Here is a 26,139-nt window from a genome sequence, read left to right on the forward strand (position 1 = left end):
GTAGAAAATGTTTAAATATGCAGTGCCTTTAATATATAAAATACAGTTGCTTACTCCATTTGATTCTGCAATGAAATAAAAACCAAAATATCGGTTTCCTTCATTTGTTTTAGCGCAGTATTTACAATTTTGTACAAAAGTTTTGGGTATATACATATCAATGCAAAATAGAAAACGAACACCGTTGCATGCTTGTTAGACTTCTGTGTAAACGGTCTGCATTTTAATAAAATCATGCAGCTCTGATTTCTGCAACACAGCATATATTTAAAGTTCTGATTTAAACTTTTTCCAGTTTTTTTCTTTGTATCAACAAAAAATGTCCCAGGAGCCTGACATCCATGGTTTCAGTGAAGATATTACCCAGTATTTTTCTTTCTGCATAATAACCAATAGTGAAACCTACATCCTCCTACTAGCTGCTCCTGGTCACCATATACTATCCTCAGTACCTTCAAACTTCAAAGCATTTTACACTTAGCCTCCCACTGATGTGAATCAAGCCAAAGCAAATATTTTATTGTGAAGCAGAGTTTTCTAACTGTTCAGCTTGCATAAAATGAGCACTTTTTAAAAAGTATTAAAGAAAGAACGTGGTTGCCCAGCTTGAGGCCTCTGGCCTGGATTTAGCCCTCAAGATTTTGTTTTGCTGCATTTTTCATATTGCTTCTGAAATGTTTGCTATTATAACTTCTTTTGAAACGGTAAAATCCAGCAATGTAAAAAAAAAAAAAAAAGTTACATTGTTTAAGCCAACGTTGACATATTTGTTATTTTTCCCCATACACTGCTAATTACAAAAAACAAAAAGACAAAAAAAGATCTCCAAATTCTCCAGGATCAAAAGGGATGGTGCGACAAATCTAAGTAATATGTATATTTTTTTGTGGAGTCTTCTTTCATCTTCTTAGTTCCATACAAAGACAACTTGTAGATGTTTCTTTTGTGATTATCTTATTTCAAAATCTCTGCGATGGGGGATAGAAATCTTGCAGATACAGTGTGTACTACTTGGCTTCAGAAAAGTGGCGGTAGAGGTTTGATACATAAATGCAATGTACACTTTTTACATTTTTCTTTTTTTTTTTTTTTTTTACCCCATTCCATTTACAGAAGAATTTGTGCAACATATGGAGAGTGGGTGCTTGCAACGGCAGCCAACAAAGGAAGATCACTCGATTCAATTCTGGGGGGAAAAATCAAGACATAAAACGTCAGTCGAAATGAACTTTGCCAATCATTTTACTGAAAATGGTTATACAAATAAAGTTGCACTATTCATAACTAGCGGCAATAAAACCCTTCACTAGGGGAACTGACTTCTAGACATCACAACAGGAAATATGGAGTAAACAGTAGAACGATTAGTGCTCTTACCCTAGAACCTCACTGAGCTCCTTGACGTGTACTCTGGTCTGCCCTTTAAGATATTCTGACAACATCTTGCTTTTAAAGTAGAGTTCCTGCAGCCGATCTTCCAAATGCATGATGCACTAGGGGAAAAGGAAAGCACTGTCAATTCTGAAACATGGAGTGTAAACCATTTTTTATCTTTTTAGTTTTAAATACCGTATTTGCTCGATTATAAGACGACCCTGATTATAAGACGACCCCCCAAAATCTGAATATTAACTTAGGAAAAAAAAGAAAAAGCCTGAATATAAGACGACCCTAAAGGAAAAAAGTTTTACCAGTAAATGTTAATTCATATAAACTATTTTTTTTAATAAAAGCTATGATTGAGAAAAATATTTTTTTTGTTTTTATTTCCTTATATTTTCCAACCTGTCCCCCAGTTACGCACATCTGCCCCCAGGCTTGCCACTCCAATATGGCACTGTGGCCCATGATATGCCTTTTAACCCTCTATATGCCACTGTGCCCCATGGTATGCCTTTTGACCCCCTATGTGCCACTCTGCCTCCAGAAATGCCTTATACCCCTATATCCCATTCTGGCATTTAGGGGGTTAAAATGCATATTATGGGACAGAGTGGCATATAGGGAGGTATAAGGCATTCCAGGAGGCAGAGTGGCATTAAGGGAGTTAAAAGGCATTGTATAGAGCACTCTGCCTCCAGAAATGCCTTATACCCCTATATGCCACTCTGGCATTTAGGGGTTAAAAGGCATATTATGGGTCAGAGTGGCATATAGGGAGGTATAAGGCATTTCAGGAGGCAGAGTGCTCTATTAAATGCCCCCTTAACGCCACTCTGCCTCCTGAAATGCCTTATACCTCCCTATATGCCACTCTGACCCATAATATGCCTTTTAACCCCCTAAGTGCCAGAGTGGCATATAGGGGTATAAGGCATTCCAGAAATGCCCTATGCCCCCGTTTAACACACACACTTACCGGAGCTTCCAATTTCCTGCTGTATAGCCGGGGCAGCGGGTTGACGTCTCCTTCCGCTGCAGCCGGAAGGAGGTGGAGTTGGCAGCGGGGGTTTGTCTGTGTCCGTCGCGCATACCTTCCCCGGCTGTCAGAGTGCGGGGAACTCTGATCTCTGACAGTCGGGGAAGGTATGCGCGACGGACGCAGACAACGCCCGCTGCTAGCCACACCTCCTTCCGGCTGCAGCGGACGTTGTCTACGCTGCCCTGGCAATACAGCAGGAAGCACCGGTAAGTGTGTGTGTGGGGGTGTTAAATGGGGGGGAGACGGGAGGATCCAGGTCCCCTGCAGCGGTGCGGGGGATCTGGATCTTAGTCTCATAATCAGACCTCTATTTGAGGTCTGATTAGAAGACGACCCCGATTAGAAGACGAGGGGTATTTTTCAGAGGAATGTCCGTGGAATGTCACATTGTGATTAGAAAGCTGGACCCCGGTTTAATGCAGTACCTGTAGTCAATCTGCAAGTGGAGCCAGAGTTCTCAGGAGGGTCTGAGGAGACCCTTTTGGAAACTTCCCCAACTCATTTATTTTTTGAAAGAACGCACCACTATCTTGCGAGTGGCAAAGTCACTCGCAGTGGCGTTGGTGACAGCACGTCCTGGGGTGGGTGTTCAGTGTTGCTAAATGCCTCACCATCGAGGCATTTCAGCAACACCATTGAAGTTTAGGAGGTGATCGTTGATTGCCTCCTAAACTCTTTTTAATCGGGCTGAACTCACTAATAGGCAATTCAGATGCTAGAATTATTGTTCTATAGTACACTATATGACCAAGGGTATATGGACGCCCCTCCTAATTATAGGCGTTTCTGCCACACCCATAGCTAACAACTATATAAAACCAAGCACATAGAAATGCCACCTCCATAGAAAAACATTGGCTAGTAGAATGAGTAATACTGAAGAGCTCAGTGACTTGAAATGTGGCACTGGCAAAGCATCACTCATTAGGGGCTTCCATGCCCGATCAGCTGCGCACAAGCCGAAGATTACTACGGAATGCCAAATGTTGACTGGAGTGGTGTAAAGCACACAACCACTGGACTCCAAAATGCTGCAGCTTATCAGGTACATTAAATTATGTGGATACTCACAAAGTTTGCAGACAAATTGTGTCTGTACAGCTGGAGAGTGGAATGAAGTAAACTGGAGACAAGACTGGATACCAGCACCTCCTTGCCAAGTTTGTTATCTGTTGTCCGTCTCTGGCTACTGGCCACTTGTACTGTCCATTTATCCACGTCTGCAAGAATGCAGACAGCCTCCGCAATGGGCTCATCCAATACTGGATGCTTTAAAACAAACAAAAAAAATAGTATGGGTAGAAACTGTACAACATTCTATGTCCAATTTCTTTAACTACTCATTTGTTTTCCATTCCTATAAAAACACATATTTACTATATTGTTCTGGGAGTTGAAGCTCAGTGGTAACGTGAATAAAAAGACATCCTGGTGCAAAGCTTTAAGTGTGTCCGTATTGCCATAGCATCCTATGGAATTACCCTGCTGATAAGAGCATTCTGTTGGTAGCTATGGTGATGTTTCAAAATCTGCAAATATTAAATCACCATACTTCTCGTACACAACACACACTCATATCAGCCTAGCCTTACAAAAAAGCATGTAAACAGTGAATGAATGAGCATACCGAGCCATATTAACAAATTCTTTAAACTCCGCAATAAAAATAAAAAAACTAAACTGGAAAACCGTATTGTACATTAAGTGTTTCCTTGCTTATCAGCATAGTATTAAAACCTTTTTCTAATTCCGTTCTATTAAATTTCGTGTAACATCTACCTGTACGGCATGCGACAAATCCGACACCAGGCACTGCCTTAGCTTGTCCTCACTCCCTATCCCTTGCAGAACAAAGTCTGGTACATAGGATGAGCAGTAGCCAGCTAACAATGATCTCCCAAAATTGGCAATGTTGGGTTTCACAGCATTCACTTCAACCAGTTTTGACCTGCAAGATCAATAATGTTAGGACATTTGTTATACACACACAAGTGATTAGTGGGACTTAAATGTCAAATGAAAAGATACATTTGTCCTGTATTTTTATTTAATTTTCAGATCTTTCTGAAGTGGATAGTCTCCCATTAAATCAGCAACGGAAGGCAACTCAACAGCAGACACAACAAGCTAATATATATATATATTTGAAAAACAAAACGCTGTCAAAATACAATCCCGATCTGGAGAGCAAACAGACACTGACGATTAAGTCCAAGTAGGGGGAAACACGTCAGGTGTCTGATGTTAATTGTATTGCTCTCCATGAATTCACTTTTTCTGTTAACCTACAAATAAATGAAGAATTGTATTTACCACATTGTATCTTATTGGAACGTGAATTGGCAACGTTTGTCTTTCTTTATTCTGCTTTCTCTCGGAAACACATGGATGTCTCAGTCTCTTCCGTCTTGCCTCCTGACCTGTTATATATACATTAGTGTTTTCCCTATGCTGTCAGTGTAGAGACTAGCAGTGGTTTTCTTAGCGTGATGAACGACACGCACCATTGAGATATGCTGGGTTTTTGTGAGAGAGGCGTTTATAGGTTGCTTATTATATTCTTTCTAGTACATTGTCATTGAGTCACTGTGAATTTATAAAATTAAAGACTAAGAGCAATCAACAGCATTTTCTGGTTCCTCATCTGCACACCTTTCTAACGTAAACATATAAATTATATGTTCTTACCCTGGAAAAGCAACTTCTTCCTCCTCCATCCAATCTTCATGCTCAGCCCCATAATAGTTTATGGTTGGTCTGTGGACCTCTTGGCCCGTGTCCTCACTTTCACTGTCACCCAAGGCACTGTCTGAACTCTCGTTCCGTGGAATGTCCCAGTCAGTGCCCACGGCAGCTTGAGAACTCTGTTTATCCCCATGGGGGACAGATGCAGAGACTTTGTCTCTTTGGTCCTGCTCAGCAAAACAGTTTTTACAGAGATTTGGTGGAGCAAAATTAATTAAACTGCAAGTACTTGTGTTATCATTTGTGCACAGTCCATTAGAAAATCCTAAACTGCTGTCACTATTTGATCTGTCTTTGACATCTTCTTGTGGAATATCTTCGATAATCCGTGCTTCAATCGACTCATCAAAATATTCATCAAACACGCTAAGGTTTTCTGTATGGAACAGGTTCCAGTTCTGAAATTTGCTTGTGACTCTATGAAGTTTTTCACTTGACCCATCACTGTTTCTTTGGTCCTCGCTACTTTGTTTTATTTCACCTTGTTGTGCAACAGGAAACCTTTTCTGTTCTTGCTCTGGGTTCAATTTGTGCTTAGAAATCTGATTCACTACTGCTTGGCTTTTAATCTCTAAATCTGAGTCAGGTGACATGGAGTCACCAATCAAAAATGTCACCTTGTTCAGAGGATGGCCTGAACCACAAGGCATCGATGCTGAAGGGGTCTTGTCTGGTGGCTTTTTTTCTACAGATGTTTCATTGCATTTCATTCCTTTGACAGCCAAGCTTTCAAGACCAAGTAGTCCCTCTCCCTTTTCTGCCTTTACTCCTGGCGCAATGCCTGCTACAGACATTACATATTTATCAGCTGGAGCTGCCCCTGTGCTAACCACTGTCTCTATTTTGGGGTTCAAGTAAGATCTTGACTTGTTCTTGTACAGTTCTGTGATCGGTGTTTCTTCGGGACAAAGTTCAAGAGGAGGCATCTGACTTTCTTCCGATAAAAGTGCTTCTGTAAATTCTTTAGATGTGCTTTGCACATCAATATTTTCTGGTACTGAAGTTTTGCTATTTTGTGTATCCGTAAGTGGGCAATGACAACACTGGCATGTATTTCCACATGTCTGTGTTTCATCCACGTCCCTGTTTAGCAAACATCCCTTGTTTTTGTGCATTGTTATGAGTACATAGTCAGATTCCTCTATCTCTCCTTTCTGAAGCATAGTGGTGATGACTGTCCCAGGCATTACAATGGCCTCATCTTCTCCACTTTCCAGAAGATGTGTCTCTTGGAGTTCAGAACACCGTATAAAATAGGTAAGAATATAGAGTAACCGTTGTACAAGGTCTTGCCGTTTGCCAATGACCACTGTTCGTGCTGACCGAACAGGAGATCCAATTGCTCCGTATAGGTCACCTATAATAATAGATATAAGTTAAAATGATGGCAACTACACGGATGCGATCAAACACAAATTGTATTAATGTTTGCTTTCTATATAGCTATTACAATGCTATTCGAACAACGCGGTTATGTTTAGTTCTCAGTTTTGTTCATTCTCCATAATTTACAATAGGTGGCAGCAAACCTACATGGATGCAAATCATCCGCCACACCCCACAAAACTTACTTATCTGTAACTTAGTGTCAAGTTAGTTAAAATGATGCATATCATAAAGCCATACTTCATTATAAAACCAAAAGATAGATGCATGTAGACAAAACCCCACATTATAAATTGGAGCATATTTTAAAAAAAAAAATAAAAAAAAAAAAATGTTAGCGTTTAAGAATAATGTTTGCCAGGATGCAATTCTGGCTTTCAGTATATCCCTGTGTCAATACAGGCTGTTCCGCTCAATTAACCACTAGGCCCTCGCAACAGTTAACCACTAGGCCCTCGCAATAGTTAACCACTAGGCCCTCACACTACTTGTGCCAGTTTTGGGAGAAATTGGCTGCTGTTAACCATCATGCTCCCCCCCTTAGCAAAGGCAGAAACGGGTAACAACCCAAATACTGTACAGCTGATGTGCTGAGTGTCATGGAAGTTATAGCACCTCAACATCTGTGAAGTTACCCAAGGACCGTACAGAAAAATGACTGTGCTAACATGAATAGTAACACTAAAATGGGCACTGGAAGGAGAGTTTGCGGGTAAACTGCTGTGAGATGAACCACCGTAACTTCACTATGCCTTATAACGTCCCCCATCTGCTGCCAGCAAGCCCCCCCCAAGTTAGATGGTACCAGCAAATTGTAAACATCAAATAAAAGAAAACTGTATATATATATTTTTTTTTCTTTTACATACCAGCACTTCCAGATTATGTGCAATGCATATGTACCATGTTCGCGAATGCACGCACATACACTTCTGTGTGGCCTCAGGCTTTACTGTATATGAGAGAACATGGATTATCTTACCCAGTTGTGCCCAGAGAGGGTTATACGGGTGAGTCTTTGCCAGCATGTCCACACTTTGTGATGAATGCTTCTCCAAGAAGATTTTAATGGGTGGTTGTCCATTGGGCATAACCGTAGGGACCCAAGCCAAGTGATTTGTGAGAACAGCGGTAAGAAGAGCTGGAAGAAACCTGTAGAACAAAAAGACAGTGTGTTAAATAGCATCAGTGAGTTCTTAAGGGAGTTAACCTTCAGAAAGAGTTTAAGTCAAACACCAAACCTCACCATAAAGTGGAAGGTAAGACCTGCTGCTTGACTTTACAGACAGACCGCTCTCTGCAGCATAAAGTTTTCATTTACAAAATATTTACAAAAAATATTATTTGTGCGGTTACCCAAAGAAAAGCTAACAATGCAAGTCATTGTGTAGCTAATAAATGGTGTAAAATAAATAATTTGCCCATTCTGTGTAATATATATTTGGTTTAAAAAAAAACAAAAAAACAAAAAAAAAAAAAAAAACACAGGTCCTTCCGATTAATGTGTTAAATACATTTAGCCAAAAACAAAGCACACAATTAGTTAATATTTGGCTAACAGGCACCCCAGGCTACATTTAGTACTGTTAACAAATGGATTACCTTATGAAAGTGCATTATGGGCGTAAAGGAGAAAAATATTAAGCAAAAATAGTAGATGGAGCATGGCACATATACGTGAAATAAGACTGTTAATGAGTTTTCAGATTTTCCTGCTATTTAATGTGCCACAAAAAATACACATTTGTTTGGTTACTTTCAACAGCGGGTACTAAATAATACAATACTCCATAGAGATGACAACTCCTGCACCTGCAAGTGGGCAAGAGGACCGGCATTTTTGTACTTAAGTATTTGATTGACAGGTCAATGTCCCTGATCATGGAATTACTCCAATGGGGGTTTTTACTGTAAAACATACTTAATGTGTGTTACTTTTTAAAGTATGTCAGATGATCCAAATCACAAGCCCCATGATGGCATAACTGGGCCAGCAGCAATCTGGATTATATCTGATACATTTATATGTCTAAATTGGGAAGCAGGTACTCTGTAAACACAGTGCATGTGACACTGACAGTAAGCTTATTTATATATCCCACAGAATTCTTCATCACTTCACAGCTCCCATGACTGTTCCTTTTGATTATGATGTTGAGTGGCATGAAAGCTCCAGGTTAACATAAATAGCTTTTCAAGTTGTTTTTTGTTATGCCATACTATATAGAGGCATTTTGCACAGATAAGTTGTTTCAAGATATTTCCGGTTAGTTTTCTAGATTTTCCATAACATTCAAAAATGGAATAAAACAGGTAATATTTTATTTATATAGAACCAACAACTTATGTTGTCAGGATATGACAGAACTAGAACTGACAGACTAAGTCCAAACGGTGCCACTTTAGCATTTGCTCTACTGGCTTTTGGGCTTTACAATCTGAAGCAGCTCTGGTGCCACTTTAATGTTGGCAGCCATTATTGTCCTTTTAAAACAATGTTACCGTTGGCAGCAAAGAGACTGCAGCTACCAACACCACAACCAAACCAGCTTCTTCCCTGTTCCTCTGCCCGACCCGTTACAGAGGGCTATGCCATTATGGACCAGCTACTTACAAAATGTGACTGTCCAACTACGAAGTCTTGTAGTTGAGAAGGAGCTCTCAACTCTGTGGCAGACCTGTGCTTTAAATCATTATTTCCTATATTTCCTATTTAATAAGTGCTATGTGTTCCCAAATTGGGGGAGTTTAGTTGAAAATGCAGCCTTCTGGCTTTGACTTGTCTCGATGGGGTCCCATTTTTCAAACACAGCAGCTGAACGCAGTTCTGAAGAATGCTAGCGCACATGCGCCCTGTTAAAGTGGCACACAAACATGGTGCACCCATGAGCATTGCCATGGATCACCTGTGGGTATGAGAAGTTCCAATTGGTAATCATATAAACGATATGATGGTCACTATTACATTTTAAAATGTCATTCACATAGTGGGTTTTCGAGTTTTATTTATTTTTTAAAATAATTTAAGGTCACAATAGCTGGACAAAGTACTCTGGACTTTGGTTTGCATTTACCACGTTGAACATTTGTGAAACCTCCAATGTTGGAATTACTCCCATATCTACAAATATTCTTGTTTGAGACAATTTTGACAGAATTTGTTCATTTAAAGGGCACCTCATGCAAAACTAGCAAGGGTGCAGAATTAACTAGTGGACAGGTGGAGGAATTGGTGTTTCTGAACAATACCCTGAAAATCTATAATGCTGGGTTACAAAGAATGGTTTTACCTAAATAAGTAGACAATTTTATCTGTGGCTAGACGCCCTAGTTAGTGTGACCTAGTTAGTTTAAAATGAACAATTCTGATGCGTGGTTTAGGTGGTGACCTCAGCACAGCAACCAACAGATTGTCCCAATGGATTTGGATAATTCCGTTGTGTTGCTATGATGATAAAGCAACTTTTTGAATTTTATGTATGATATATTTATTAATAAAAATGTGATGCAATGGAGTAAGGGAAGTTAAAGGTTGATGGAATAATGTTTGCATTACTATATGTTTAATGTTAATTTGTAAGAATTCCTGTCATACGCTTAAGCACAGATGTTTACTGTACAAAGTCCAAACTGACCACAGGCAAAGTATTTTTTAGTATGCAAGCGGTAACTGCTATGCTAAAACACATTAGAACTGCTTCTAACGGAGGCAAAAGAGAAATCCAATGCACAGGCTTTATATTGCCTATAGGCAAGCTACAGAGATTGGGTCAAGGACCTTGTGCTTTAATGTTATTTGAGCCCCCCCCCCAAAAAAGATTTTTCTTTACTCTAAACTTTGAAGAAACTGGAAATGTCCAATACAAGGGTGTTTTTGTAGATACTTTGCGTGAACTTCAGTCACCATGTTATTTTACTGATTAAGTAATACCACTGATAAAGAAAAAAATATGGTTCAAGTAATTATATGTTAGGGAAACAAACAATTACACATTGTCAGTTATCACTATTACACCTAGATGCCACATCACTGGTTGCTACATAAGGATATAAGGAAATGGATACATTACTGGCTCTTGGATGTGTATTCCATAAGGAAGGCAAACTCCTTCATAAAGCGGTGACAGAGGTTATTTTTCTCTGGTGCTCCAGACATCATGGTAAGCCAAACAGGCTCAGAAATCCTTGGCATGGTGTACAAGTTACAGATTGTTGTCCTGCAATATTGAAATTACGTTATATGCACTTTGTGCACTTTGTGACTACATTAAAAGAAAGCTATAACATTATATTCTGTTTACATGCATCCTCAAATATACACACTTTCCCATTGTGACACTATAAATCTCGGTTTCGTATAGAACAGCCTAATATTGCAAAGGAAGAAAACAAGAAGCGGGAAGTAACCTGTTTGTTGTTCTAAATATCTATTATAGTAAATGTATATGTGCACAAATAACAAATTAAAGGTGCTGTTCCACTTAGACATAACAATATGGGCAATGCACCAAGCAAATAATGTTTTGCAGATCTGCCATCGCATTCTTTCATATGAAAATTAAATCACATGAGAAGCCTTTTCAGTTTCTAAATGTGAATCACCGGACAAAAAAAAGTTACTTGAAAAAAAAAAAAAAAAAAAAAAAAATTGAATCCGTAAAGATTACATCATTACTTAAAACTATGTTTCTAATGCTGCATTAAGTTACCAAAGTGTTATATTATAGAATGGAATAATGCCATTAATATAGAGTGGTATTTTCCTAACTAAATTCGGAATAAAATCACTACCATAACCCCCCTCCCCGTGTATTTTGCAAGTAATAACTAGTTACGGGTAACTATACAGTGCACCAATCTGTCTTAACCCCTTAATGACAATTGACAGTCACGAAGGGGTTAATCCATGATTCCATTTAATGGATAGGTGGGGTGTTCCTTTCTGGCGTGGAAGTCAATTCTTCTAAACAGCTGCATGTGCACACAACAGGTTAAAGCTTTTCCTTTCCAGAAGGTGTTAAAATATGTTTGCCCTGAGCAGATAGACTGGGTCTTGTGATACATTATTTACTATTCTGGTAGCTCCTGGCTCACTTCATGCCTGATAGTGTTTCCTCCAAGAGAGATCAGATTCCAATGGCTGTCTTCCAGCAGACATGTGACTGCAATAAAGGGAACCCTCCATACCACAAATAAGAGTATTAATGGCAATCCAAGGCAAGCAGCTAGGGGTATACAAGCTCACATGCCTCATTTCAATCCCCCCCTTCTTCAAGCAGATTGTTAACCCCTACTACGCCACAGAAACTGGAAAAACATAATAAAAATATCAGGAAAATAATTCTTTTTCACAATTATATTTAAAACAGATGACAGAACATAGTTTTACAGGAAGTAGGACTTAAATTACACATAAGTGTAAACAGCTGATTACTGTTCAAAATCAAAATGGAGGGATCATAATCCTAGTGTCCCTCTTTACAAAAATATAAATACCGTATTTGCTCGATTATAAGAAGAGGTTTTTTTCAGAGCAAATGCTCTGAAAAATACCCCTCGTCTTCTAATCGGGGTCGTCTTCTAATCAGACCTCAAATAGCACCGCTGCAGGGGACCTGGATCCTCCTGTCTCACCCCCCCATCATACACACACTTACCGGTGCTTACTGCTGTGTTGCCGGGGCAGCGGGTTGACGTCTACGCGATCCGCGTAGACAACGTCCGCTGCAGCCGGAAGGAGGTGTGGCTAGCAGCGGGGGTTGTCTGCGTCCGTCGCGTAAACCTTCCCCGACTGTCAGAGATCTGATCTCTGACAGCCGGGGAAAGTATACGCGACGGACGCATACAAACCCCCGCTGCCAACTCCACCTCCTTCCGGCTGCAGTGGAAGGCGACGTCAACTCGCTGCCCCGGCTGGAAGCACCGGTAAGAGAGGGCTGAGAGGGGTGAGAGAGGGGGGGGGGGAGAGAGTGTGTGTGTGTGTGTTAAATGGGGGCATAGGGCATTTCTGGAGTGGCGTTAAGGGGGCATTTAATAGAGCACTCTGCCTCCTGAAATGCCTTATACCTCCCTATATGCCACTCTGCCCCATAATATGCCTTTTAACCCCCTAAATGCCAGAGTGGCATATAGGGGTATAAGGCATTTCTGGAGGCAGAGTGCTCTACATAATGCCTTTTAACTCCCTTAATGCCACTCTGCCTCCTGAAATGCCTTATACCTCCCTATATGCCACTCTGCCCCATAATATGCATTTTAACCCCCTTAATGCCAGAATGGGATATAGGGGTATAAGGCATTTCTGGAGGCAGAGTGGCACATAGGGGGTCAAAAGGCATACCATGGGGCACAGTGGCATATCATGGGCCACAGTGCCATATTGGAGTGGCAAGCCTGGGGGCAGATGTGCGTAACTGGGGGACAGGTTGGAAAATACAAGAAATAAAAACAAAAAAAATATTTTTCTCAATCATAGCTTTTATTAAAAAAAATAGTTTACATGAATTAACATTTACTGGTAAAACTTTTTTCCTTTGGGGTCGTCTTATTTTCAGGCTTTTTCTTTTTTCCTAAGTTAATATTCAGATTTTGGGGGGTCGTCTTATAATCAGGGTCGTCTTATAATCGAGCAAATACGGTATATTGATGACACATACGTGCGGTAAACAAAAAAAAGAGTCTGGATATAAATCCCTGCTTTATCACAGTCTGGCAATGGGCCAAATGGGATGACTGTAGCTCCCAGCTATTAAATTAACTCCCCGAGGGTACCTCGGGTTATTAGCTCCATTAGGATGTGCCTGTTTATACATTTTGGTAAAGAAAAATGGGCATTCAAAAACCTTGTAAGAAAGAGCTCAATTCCTGATAAACACTATGTGGCCAAATTACTGCTGAGGTGTGTATGCCCCAGAACATCAAGCATCCACCTCCTATCTCCTGTTAGGGGCATTTCTTGCTCAGTCTGTCGCCAGGGTTCAGTGACCTTGACCATGCAAACAGAATGCCAAAAAGCTAAGCTAGTTTGAGATCACTATTTTTTCACTAGAGGTCATACATGAAACTGGTTTAAATTTAGAGACAGATTATGGGAAACAGAACCCACAAGGCTGGCATTTACCAACATAAAAGAATGTAAATTTAATCTGAGAAATGTATGCACCTGCTAAGCATGGAAGAAAAACCCATAATACTGTAGAGGATTCAATAACACAAATAAAGCATAAGTATTTTTACGGTCTCAATAACAGCCCATCACCTACTTGTGGCACATGACATTTAAGGATTCCCTGCAAGAATTAACAATGTAAAAGTTTACATGACTAAACAATTATGTCTTGGTAGGTTCTGGACATTGAACTACACTAGAAAGGATTTTTAAAGTTGTATTTTAGTTATAAAACTGTTAAGTTCTGCAGAGTATGTGGAAGAGCTCCTTTGAACCAGAAACATTATTTTGTTATGCTGTAATGGAAAGATAACTGGGGGTTTTCTTTGTCTCTACACTCTATTTTAATCTAATAAATCAAATGTCGTTACTATGCGACTAAGACTGCATATTTACTATATCCCGTGACTCGAGAAACACTTTTTTCTGCTTTCAAAGCAAGAAAAATATTGGAAGGAAAGAAAACACATCTATCTCTTTCCCCAACACTCAAACACACTCCCACATAGATGTACTGTAAGTGACCTTGTATTCACAACTTCCACACACACTGACTGGTCTTGGCTGTTCTCTTTAACACAAACCTTTTTCAAGCTGAACAAAAACTCAACAAAAAGACCTTAAACTCCACTAGCGCTTAGCGGCATCTGCAAAGGTAAAATCATGTGGTCCCCATGCAAATGCTCGGAGCGGTTCGGTGGCCGTGCCCACATGACGTACTCACTACACGTAATATATATATTTTTTACACATTGAAGAATGCAATGGTAACACCTGGAATAACCGTTTGAGTGGAAAGTAATATGGAAAGAGTATATCCCAGTAGCACTTACCGGAATTCATTTAGGGCATCTACAATCTTAATGTATGCTAAACTTCTCTGGCTGGCATCATTTGATCGGCGGCTCATCTTCATAGCCTTTAAAAAAACAAAAAAGTTTAAACAAATAAATCATATGGACCGTATTCAGTATAATCACTAGGTTTCAACATATAAACTAGAATAGACATAAATGGTTACAGAATGTAAGGGTGACTTCTGGGCTATTCTAGACATAAGGTAATAACCGAGACTAAAACTGGGCATAGCTGGGCCAAGTGGTCTAAAATACAAAGCAGAAATGTGGAACATTTTTTTCATTTTCAAATGTAGAACAATATGGTACGTTGTTGGGTTGCTTTGGAGTAAGAGGATAGGACTTGGTATATCAGATAATTTTCATTTGATTGTGTTGTTCAACCCTACCTGCTCTATTGCACTTTTTAGCTTGTTCATGTGACTCTCAAAGAGTGGAAAGTGAGAAAAGAAGAACTCATGGAATTTGTTATTTTCATCTTCTTCCTTTGACAAGGAGAAAATTACTCCAATGGCTATTTTCTTCTTTCGGGCTACTCCCAGATTAGCCCCACATCCTTCATCAGACATGTTAAAGCTTTCTTCTACAGACCTGTGCAAAACAAAAAAAAGATCCAAACCATCTATTGTAAACATCATGTTACAGTGTAAACAGGCAGTCACAAGCATGTTACATTTGGTTAGGAATGAAGCTACAGTGGCCTCACCCGGCTGGCTATCAGTGTAAATCTCCATCACATCTCCCCCTCTTACAGGTACAATATTTCACTGCAACTGATCTACCCCTGACACCCTCGTCTCCTGCTTTAACCCCCTGTTTTCACCTGGTATGTCTCACTTCTATCTTGGTATAGCCTGCTGATTATAAAGGGTTAACTTTAGAGCCCTCTTGTCAAGCTTCCTTGCAATTGTTAAGACTAGGTTTGAAACATCTGCTTCTTCTATGCAATTATCTTAAGTGACCACTTGTGAAGTGGTCCTAAAAATTCTTAGGCCTCACTTGAAAATGTAGCTGCAGTGGTCTACACTGGAGTTACACTGCAGGGAACTGCCACAAATCTCCTTTGCAATCATCTGGTAACCCACCTAATCTTTTGTCCCATTCATCTTTATGCTCACTATGACCCCCTACTTAATTTTACTTTTCTTCTCCCCTACTTTTTTAACACATTTGCTTCCCTTTTTTTTTAGAGTGTGATCCTGCACCCACACAGGGTACCAAACAGCACGGTCCTCTAGGGTATTAACGCCACATCTCAATTAGGTAATCACCCACGATTTATTTGTAGTCCACGTATGAAGATATTTACAGGATTACATAGAACACAAATTCTCTACAAACAAAAGCCTAGCTCGTCTGAGCGCTTACTAACATATAACTCCCCTCACTACACAGGGTCTAAAACTAAACAAAACGTAATCCCACCAACCTTTTTTGATGGTCTCTCTTGTGCAAAGCAAGCCCTGCTGCTTCCAAACAAACTCTCTCTCTTCTGTCCAACACGTCAGGTTATATTGCAGCCAGTGCAGCTAATTACCTGCAGCTGACCAGTGCATTGGAGTCAGCTTAAACTCCTGGCCTGGATCCTGGGTCAGTCCAGGTGCATGTAAACTGCAGGGCGGAGCACCAGCCTGCCCTATATGTCATAGAAAACCCTGCAAAATCGAGGGGGAATGTATACCCCTTCCACAACAACACCCCGCACCTTGTTACAAGAGCAACCCTTCCTTTACGTCTTTCCTTCTCTTATGCATCACCCCACTTAAACACACATGGCCTTCTTTCCTTTCCCACTACTAACCAGTTGAGTAAAAGCATCTCATCCTCATAAAATCCCAATCTCATTTATTAAAAACCAGGCCTTGCAATTCCAACCTGCTCCTTCCGTAAAAAAAAATAAAAAACACAAAAACCTAAATCCTCCCAATCTCAAACTACTCCATTGTAATCCTGGTTCCCCCCTTCTCTGGAGCCATCTGAAATGCATGCTCTCTGTCCAAAAAAACTCACCGTCCTTCACAACCTTTTCATCTCTAATCACCTCAACCTCCTTGCACTCGCTAAACCATAGATAACACCCTCCAAAACTACTTTTCCTGCTGCTCTCACTTATGGTGTTCTACATTTTAGCCACACACCAAGACCTTGAGACATACAGGGGGGAGGTGTTGGAATCCTCCAGCTCCATTCTTATACATCAGTCCTCCACCTTCATAAACCCATTTTATTTCATTAATCTCCTCCCTCTCCCATAACCTTAAAGATCTGTTCTCCATATTTAACACCCTTCTCTGTACTCCCTCACTTTCCAACTTCTCTTCCCAAGATCTCGCTGCCATTTTAAGAATAACATACACTACCACGCATAACATCCTGCCTCATGGTGTTAATCATATGGTACCTCAACCCCCTTCCTTGTCACAAGCCAACCTTTAACTGCTTTAATACAGTCACCAGTACTGAGGTTTCTGATGTCCTCTCATCCTCCCACCTGCCCCTTCACCCTCACAACTCCTACCATCTTGTTCTGGCATCCCCAACTCTAACCAATCTCTTTAATATCTCTCTTTCCTCTGATGTATTCCCATCCCCCATTAAAGGATAGGGAATCATCTCTCCTATCCTAAAGAAATATTCCCTTGATCTCACATTCCATCAACCTACTGTCAACCTTCCCTTCTTTCTAAGACAATTACCGTATTTGCTCGATTATAAGACGAAGTTTTTTTCAGAGCAAATGCTCTGAAAAATACCCCTCGTCTTCTAATCGGGGTCGTCTTCTAATCAGACCTCAAATAGAGGTCTGATTAGGAGACTAAGATCCAGATCCCCCGCACTGCTGCAGGGGACCTGGATCCTCCTGTCTCCCCCCCCCCATCATACACACACTTACCGGTGCTTACTGCTGTGTTGCCGGGGCAGCGGGTTGACGTCTACGCGATCCGCGCAGACAACGTCCGCTGCAGCCGGAAGGAGGTGTGGCTAGCAGCGGGGGTTGTCTGCGTCCGTCGCGTAGACCTTCCCCGACTGTCAGAGACCAGAGTTCCCCGCACCGGTGCGGGGAACTCTGATCTCTGACAGCCGGGGAAAGTATACGCGACGGACGCATACAAACCCCCGCTGCCAACTCCACCTCCTTGCGGCTGCAGCGGAAGGCGACGTCAACCCGCTGCCCCGGCTGGAAGCACCGGTAAGAGAGGGCTGAGAGGGTAGAGAGGGGGGGAGAGAGGGGTGAGAGAGGGGGAAGGGGGGAGAGAGAGATTGTGTGTGTGTGTGTGTTAGTTAAATGGGGGTATAGGGTATGTGTGTGTGTGTGTTAAATGGGGGCATAGGGCATTTCTGGAGTGGCGTTAAGGGGGCATTTAATAGAGCACTCTGCCTCCTGAAATGCCTTATACCTCCCTATATGCCACTCTGCCTCATAATATGCGTTTTAACCCCCTAAATGCCAGAGTGGCATATAGGGGTATAAGGCATTTCTGGAGTCAGAGTGGCACATAGGGGGTCAAAAGGCATACCATGGGGCACAGTGGCATATAGAGGGTTAAAAGGCATATCATGGGCCACAGTGTCATATTGGGGTGGCAAGCCTGGGGGCAGATGTGCGTAACTGGGGGACAGGTTGGAAAACACAAGAAATAAAAACAAAAAAAATATTTTTCTCAATCATAGCTTTTATTAAAAAAAATAGTTTACATGAATTAACATTTACTGGTAAAACTTTTCCTTTGGGGTCGTCTTATATTCAGGCTTTTTCTTTTTTTCCTAAGTTAATATTCAGATTTTGGGGGGGCCTCTTATAATCAGGGTTGTCTTATAATCGAGCAAATACGGTAAGTTATAATTAACAAACCAAGTTTCCATCCACAGCATTTCACCAAGACACCACTACTACAATTACTAACAAACAATCTCCTTGCAGCTAAAACAAAACGTCACTTCTCACTGCTTATACTCTTGCACCTCTCAGCTGCCTTTAAAACAGCCGACCACCCCTTCCTTATCTGACATAGCTCTTTCCTGGCTCAAATCATGCCACCCTGACTGTACCTTTAGAGTCTCTTTCGTTGTAACTTGTTCCTTTCCCTTGCTATTATCTGTCGGTGTTCCTCAGGGCTCAGTCCTTGGGCCTATACTCTTCTCCATCTACACCTCTTCCCTTGGACAACCGGTCTAATACCACCTATATGCAGACGACCCTAATCTACATCTCCTCTATACCTTTCATCAGCTCTTCTAACTCGACTCATCGACTGTTTTTCTAGAATTGAATCGTGGGTGGCATTCCTTTACCAGAGACTCAACATTTCCAAGACTGAGCTTATGGTTATTCCATCATTCCCTCTGTTCACAACGTCTGACATTATTATTGTTGTTGACAACTCCACTATCCAACCAACAGGCCAGATTTGCTGTCTTGCTCGCACTTGACTCTATTATCTCCTTCATCCCACACAACAAGTCTCACCAAATCTTGTAATCTATTTATTCGTCACACAAGAAAATTATCCGACCGTGACCTACAGAGCCCTTACCAACTCTGCACCCCCTACATCTCCACCTACTTGTTTACATGCACCCATGACTGCCTTCATCAGTTCTCTCATGACTTGTGTCTTTCTTCTACCGTCATTGCCTCTTCCCAGTCCCATAAACAAAATTTCACACATTCTGTACCCTTTCTCTGGAATTCCCTAGCCTGTAGCATTAGACTTTCTTCCGTGTACGTGAATTTCAAAAGCTAAAAACCCACCTTTTTCGACCTCTACAGATCATCCTTGATTCAATCATCTCACCTTTATCCAAACAGTCCTCTCCTACTTCACTTCTCAACCAATGACTAGATTGTAAGCTCTTTTCTATATGTACCAGTATGTGTTAATGTGTGTTATTATTTGTGATTCCTACCATCAAGGTTCTCCTTTATTTGACCCATGCAATAGATAAAATAAAAGCTCCATGGACACAAATCTTACCATCTGGGAAAAACTCCGTTCTCCAAGCTTGTTGTCTGACTACGACGCCAACGCCTTTGGTAGCTGCTGGCACAGCTGCTGTTGAGTGAAGAACTTGGTGAGGGGAACGGAGTGATAAGCAGGCTGCTCAATGAGGCTGTGGGCAAAGAAAGTTAAGAATGAGCCATGCATGTTACCAAACAACAAGGGTTCTTTTCCTAAACCTCCACATTGCCACTAACAGGAAAACTTTAGTGGGCCATAAAGCACCAATCTGATAAAGTGATCTCACCAGATCTTGCTATGCCACTGTCTCTGTCATCATTGATGCCCCGTCCTGGCATATCCATTGGGTTACTGTGAACTGAAACACAACAAAATATACCCATAAATATTAGATGTTATCACATTATGACATTTTATGTTTAGAGATTGTTTACAAAACAATTAAAACCTTCATTAGCCCAGTGCATGCTAGATGTGGCGCTCAATGGTTTAATAGTGCACTATTACTCAGAGATCTGGAGTCTACAGTGAACACAAATTAAAATAGATTACTTAAGTGGCAAACAAAGATTTTAAGTGCAAATACTTCATGCAAACCATCACCAAAAGCTTTCCCTCAGCTGAACAAGAGCATAAGAAGAGTGTCACTGACTTGGAAAGTCATGAGCGCTCAATTAAAGGGAACATGGCTTCTTGTAATTACAACAGAAAAATATTGTCTGGCTTTAATCTCAATAACCCTATAGGAGTATGGTCCTATGACCCATTGGGTTAGCCACTGATGACTAAGGCACCCCACTAGTACTCAGTATGACAGTGTTCTCATGTAACAAGGGGGGTGAAGAATTAAAAGCAATAATAGGTCTTGTTCAGCTGGGTTTAATTAACAGTCCATGTGCTTGTGTGTAAATCAAGAGTTCAAACTGTTCCAATTATGAAACCGTCATGCAATTGTTTCCCTTGTATTTACAAAAATTGGGCTCAGCTCTGGAAATAAGGTAAATGCCCCCCACCCCCAAACAAACAAGATTAAAGTTGTTCGCGCCACTAGGGGTCAAAGTTTCACCATCTCTGCTCCAACTTCTGTCCCATAAGTCCACTTGACATCTGAGGCAAAAGTAGGAGAGGAGGCTGCACCAAGAATGAAATAACAACTGCATGGTTAGTTCACAGAAGCCATTGCTACATATACCTTAAAGATCAGAATATAAACATTATCTAGTAAAACTAAGAATGTAAAAATGTACAGGTTTCAAAATCTCTGTAGCATTTTGAGTAGACATTTGAACATAAGAAAGCCGGAAACGCCTGTAGAGACACAAGTTAAATACACATGACTTGTGGCTTAAGATTTGTGCAAGTTATTTTGTGTCAGTTGTTTTCCCTAACTTGTTCTTATGACTATAAAAAATCCTTTCTAAACATAATTTCATGTTATCGTATCTTGCTTTTTCCCAAGCCCCTATTACAGACAAGTTTCAATGAGACTGAAGGAATTTCAAATTTTAGAACTATGGAATGCCAAGAAATGTCCCCCAGCTCCCCTTATTTCCACAGCGGAGCTCCTAGTTAACATGCATTTGGACACACGGACTACACTAAAGCGCACACGGCACGCAGCACACCTGCAAAGAAAGAGGCACTCCGGATCAGACGGAGCGGGCCTTGCTCAGAGAATGCCCGCCTGGGGCTGCAAAGCTGAGACAGACCTACATGTTGAGACGTACAATATACATGTAAAACAATAAAGTTAGCAGAGTTGCACATAGCCTGCAGAAGGGAAAAAGCATAGAAATAAGACAATGGCAGTAACTTAGCAAAAGTTTCCCATTAATCTAGTTTGCTCTTAAAATGAGAACCCATTAACTGTACAAAAATGTTTTGAAATAACATTACTGTTCAGCAGACTATGGGATGTCACTTTCTTGACTATGTGAACTGATGTATGACAAACCGTGCAAAAGAAAAGTGTCCCCTCTTATTATATATATATATATTATATATATATCAAACATATAAATTGAAATATATAAAACATTGAAGTTTTTTTTAACACAGTGTGAGCAAAAATATTGAAACAATTCCTTTTTTTTTTTTTTTTTTTTTTACAAATAAAGGTCAATAAAACAAATGTAATTTAAATATTTTATACCCTATAGGGAGACAAAGCCACTATCTGATGGTTAAGTATACTGCTTAACTAATTTCACTAAAAAAAAAAAAAAAAAAAAAAAAGCCATTTTTTAAACTTCCACCGCATTTTTTTATTTTTTACTTTTACCTCCTTTTCTGTAGCTGCCTGACTGACAGCTGATAGTTGTCAATATGCATAAAAAAGACAAACTTGTAATCTCTCACTGGTCCTGCCACAACGAATGCTTATTTTGGGTTGGATATGGTAGAGCAATTATGGTCCTTCTTTTGATCTAGATTACAAGTCTGCATGTAATAGCGAAAGCAGCCTGGGTTTTTTTTTGAATATTAGGGAGCTTTTGAGTTTTGTTAAACTGGGTGTTGGTGGGCTTATCTAACTTAGCAGCTGTATAATAAGTCAGAACTGGTATCTCCACAGTTAACTCACCACTGATGAAAGTAGAATAGGGTCCTACACCTGACAGTTAAGGAAAAAGATTTGTTTCTAGGGGGTAAAAGTACATGTATTTCTAGGGGGACGTTATACATTAGTTACAATTTTAGTAACAACAATTACATGCATTAAGGTTCGTACTCTTGCACATAAAAAAGGAAGGAAAAATTATGCATTTTGGCAATGGTTTATATGGTTTGCCAATTTCGAATATGCTTTTTATGTGAAAGAAAATCCCAGTCGGTATTAAATGTACTACTAGAGAGCTACTGGGCTACTGTAGTTTTTACTCATGTGACAAGGAAAAAGGAAAATTGAGTTGAATTCAGAAATATATAGCCAATTCTTGTAAACAAATTATAAAGCTGACAACACAAAATCTGAAACTCATGAAAAATAGATAAAAATAAATTAATGGATATAGAAAAAAATCAATACCTGCAACGAAATAGTTAAGACTATTATTCTTAAAAAGACACACACATTACACTACGGGGACCAGAGACAAAACATTTGATTCAAAAGAATCAAAAATGTGGCCTATGGGCATTTAGGCAGCATTTAGTCCCCAGACCAGTGTTACCATAGGCAGACATTCAATTTATTAAATCATAGACAATATCATGCAATCACTATACCTATGTTTCCAAAGAGTCCATTCATGATGGTGCTGTTGTCTGGCTTCGAGATGTTGTTGTCGTGATTAATGAACTCCAAGCTATCTTGCAGTCTGTAAAAGTCAAAAAGTTTAACAAAGTCTAATATAACAGTGCGTGCCAGTCTATGTAAAGACTCCCGAGACTTTTAGGGCTGCAACTAACGGTTATTTTCATATTCGATTAGTGGGCCAATAATTTTTTTGATTAATCAGATAATAAAAATGTAAATTTTTCATTTATTTAAAATAATTTAGTGAACAAACTGGATGTTAAAAATAAGAAATGCATATTTCTCAGTCTTTTTTTATTCTGCTGTTTGTTTTTATTTCCCAACCTGCCCGCCCAGTTATGCCCATTTGAGCCCAGGTTTGCCATACTGCCTCACAGATATGCCACTGTGCCCCTGATATGCCACTCTGCACCACCCCCATACTTACCATAGTACTCCATACTGCCTGGTATCTAGTAGGGGCAGTCGGTGGGAGTCTATGCGATGCGCGTAGACAAACCTTTGCTGCTGGCCGGCACTTCCCCTGGAGCTTCTATGACTGAGCACCAGAAGGTCATGCGACGCCGGTGCTCCATAATAGAAGCCCCAGCGGAAGTGCCGGCAGTAGCAGAGGTTGTCTGCGCACATCGCACAGACGCCAACGGCTGCCAGAGGGGAAGATCCAGGTCCCCTGCAGCGCATCGTCCTCCCTGGCAGCGGGCGAACGTTGCACAACGCGTGCAGACAACCTCCACCGCTACTGGCCAGTACTTCCGCAGGGGCCTCTATGGTGGAGCACTGGAAGGTCATGTCACGCTGGTGCTCCAGCATAGAAGCCCCAGTGGAAGTGGAGGAGAGTAGCGGAGCCCGCTGGCTGCCAGAGGTGGATCCAGGTCCCCTGCAGCGCTGTGGGGGATCTGGATCTTAGTCTTATAGCGCAATCCCTATCTGAGGTTGGATTATAACACGAAGGGTAATTTTTTTTTTTTATAGAGCATTTGCTTTGAAAAAAACCCTCATCTTATATTCAATAAAAACGATTTTCATTATCGATTATCGACTTTTTTGATTAGTTGTTGCAGCCCTAGAGACTTACAAATTAACGTGATTAATGTGATTAATTTGAATTGTACTTTTTTAGTTTGTTTTTGCATAGTTTTTTCTGGTTTCACTCTATTAGGCATCTGTATGCGTTACAGCTCTGTAATCTTAGCTCAATCTACCAGACAAACATAATGACTCCTTATCACACTGCCTGTAGTAAACAATATAATGGTTGAGTTTCAATGACCCACCTGGAAACTCTGACTAATAAAATCCTATGGAGGAACAGAGTACTTAGAACATAGAAAGTAACGGCAGATAAGAGCCATTCAGCCCATGCAGTCTGCCCAACATCTGAATACTTTCCTTAGTCCCTGGCTTTATCTTATATCTAGCTTAGCCTTATATATATAACCTTTAACCTTTCCTGGGTTTTTATCCTGTAATCCATGAACCATTTAGTAGCTCTCCTCTGAACTTTCTCCAAAGTGTCTACATCCTTCTGGAGATACGGTCTCCAGTACTGTACACAATACTCCAAGCGAGGTCTCACTAGTGATCTGTACAACGGCATGAGCACTTCCCACTGCTCTACTGCATTGTCTAACTACCTTTAAATCCTCAGAAATAATTACCCCTAAATCCTTTTCCTCACACGTTGAGGTGAGGAAGTGTCAACCATTATGACCTAGATGCATTACTTTGCATTTATCCACGTTAGATGTCAGTTGCCACAGCTCTGACCATTTTTCCAGTTTACCTAAATAATTTTCCATTTGGTTTATCTCTCTACATAGGGTTTCCGTAAAGAATCTGCTAAGTAAAGAAATAGCTGCCATTATATTATACAAAAACGAAAACTTAATACTTTTTAAAAGATATTTAGAGTTCCCCTTTACAAATAAGCAGATCTCCTCAAACCTAGGAAATGTAATCTGATTCACAGGGCATATAAAGTCAACTTTATACTCACGTGTTAAGACTTCCATAGATACTGCTTCCAGTCCGTGCTGTAAATACTTTGCTAAGCATTAGCTGAGGAGGTGATCTAGATAAATACAAGGAATACGGGAAGGGTATTATGCTACCTGTGATTTGTTCCTAAAAACATGTATATTCACACGTGTTTGCTTAATATACATTTAGATAATTCTATGATTGTAGAGACCTACACACTAAACGTGTGGTCATGTTTATTGATTGCAAGAGTTTTAGTTTATAACGCATTATAACACTATTTGTTACATATATATTTTGGTCTCTCTCGATCTACATAATTGCTTCTCTGTACTGAACATGTCTCCTGTCTCTTCACGCCCCTTACTAAGGCTGCTGGATTCAACTGAATTAAACAAAAGGGGAGGAAAAAACTACATAGGATACTCTTTCCACTAAGTCTTCTATTCAAGTAAATGCATTATTAATATATTGTAAATGTATGATCTGGTAAAGTTACAGGTTGCGATTAGAATGTAGCTTACCGTATCTGGTGAATTTTAAGAGTTGACCCCTTGTAACTCATGGCCACAGATCCAAACATCATCTCTCCAAGCATGTTGGCATCAGAGGAGCATCGAGAACCCTGCTAAGTAAAATCATTTAAAGTTGAAAGACACCTGCAGGTTTCAAGTTTATTGTCTACTTCATGACGCTTCAAATAAGTGTGCATAAATGTACAGCATACAGCTGAATGTAGTTTTCACAACATAAAGTAATTAGAAAACGTAACTTCTAAAAAAGTTGGTTAAGCAATACTCCACAAGTTATCACAATGTAATTTCTAATTTTATGAACCAGGGGTAATATGAAACACAGTATACAGGAGGTAGCCATTAGTTTTTTTCTGCATTTTCTGGTTGGTGTCCTTACAGTTCAGTTTTTCTTGGATTCTTTTTTGCATCTAACAGTTCAAGACTATTTCAACTTCTCAATTTAATTTGTAATTTAAAGAAAGCATCAAGTTAAAAAAAAATGCATAGATCATCATCAAAAGGATATCAAGACTGTAAACTTGCGAGCAGGGCTCTCTCCACCTAATGTATCTGTTTGTCAATTATCGTCTTGTCCTACCCCTTGAATATGTATTGTATTAAGCGCTGCGTAAATTGTTGGCGCTATATAAATAAAAGACAATAGTAATAAAATATCAGGTTTATTGTATAATTTCCTACCATTTTAAGCAGAAAAACATAAATCACTACAAATCATGTAAAAATAAAGATGAACCGTGTTCTCTAAAATTAAACAGAAGAGCGCAACAATAACACGATTTTAAATCGTTTATAAAGAAATTTTTCTTTTAGAATGTACTTATACACATG

The 26,139-nt window shown here is 40.1% G+C and overlaps 1 protein-coding gene across 5 annotated transcripts in view; it reads right to left on the bottom strand.

Annotated features, from left to right (window-relative positions):
- Positions 1–756: 756 nt before the first annotated feature.
- FNIP1 (folliculin interacting protein 1) overlaps positions 757–26,139 on the bottom strand; it is a 65,802-nt gene continuing 40,419 nt past the window's right edge. For 2 of the 5 annotated variants that reach the window (XM_053461935.1, XM_053461937.1), the window contains exons 4-18: positions 25,300–25,403; positions 24,792–24,866; positions 22,765–22,856; positions 21,165–21,248; positions 19,826–19,897; positions 19,555–19,690; positions 14,968–15,169; positions 14,555–14,640; positions 10,624–10,770; positions 7,536–7,705; positions 5,111–6,524; positions 4,202–4,370; positions 3,494–3,691; positions 1,378–1,493; positions 757–1,186 (exon numbers count right to left, since the gene is read on the bottom strand). In XM_053461935.1, the coding sequence (XP_053317910.1) occupies positions 1,108–1,186; positions 1,378–1,493; positions 3,494–3,691; positions 4,202–4,370; positions 5,111–6,524; positions 7,536–7,705; positions 10,624–10,770; positions 14,555–14,640; positions 14,968–15,169; positions 19,555–19,690; positions 19,826–19,897; positions 21,165–21,248; positions 22,765–22,856; positions 24,792–24,866; positions 25,300–25,403 (3,144 nt within the window). In that variant the 3' untranslated portion in view covers positions 757–1,107. The remainder of the gene's footprint in view (positions 1,187–1,377; positions 1,494–3,493; positions 3,692–4,201; positions 4,371–5,110; positions 6,525–7,535; positions 7,706–10,623; positions 10,771–14,554; positions 14,641–14,967; positions 15,170–19,554; positions 19,691–19,825; positions 19,898–21,164; positions 21,249–22,764; positions 22,857–24,791; positions 24,867–25,299; positions 25,404–26,139) is intronic. The other 3 variants (XM_053461936.1, XM_053461939.1, XM_053461938.1) reach the window with 3 other exon arrangements.

Source organism: Spea bombifrons, chromosome 4 (genome assembly GCF_027358695.1).
Source record: "Spea bombifrons isolate aSpeBom1 chromosome 4, aSpeBom1.2.pri, whole genome shotgun sequence".
NCBI classification, from domain to species: domain Eukaryota; kingdom Metazoa; phylum Chordata; class Amphibia; order Anura; family Pelobatidae; genus Spea; species Spea bombifrons.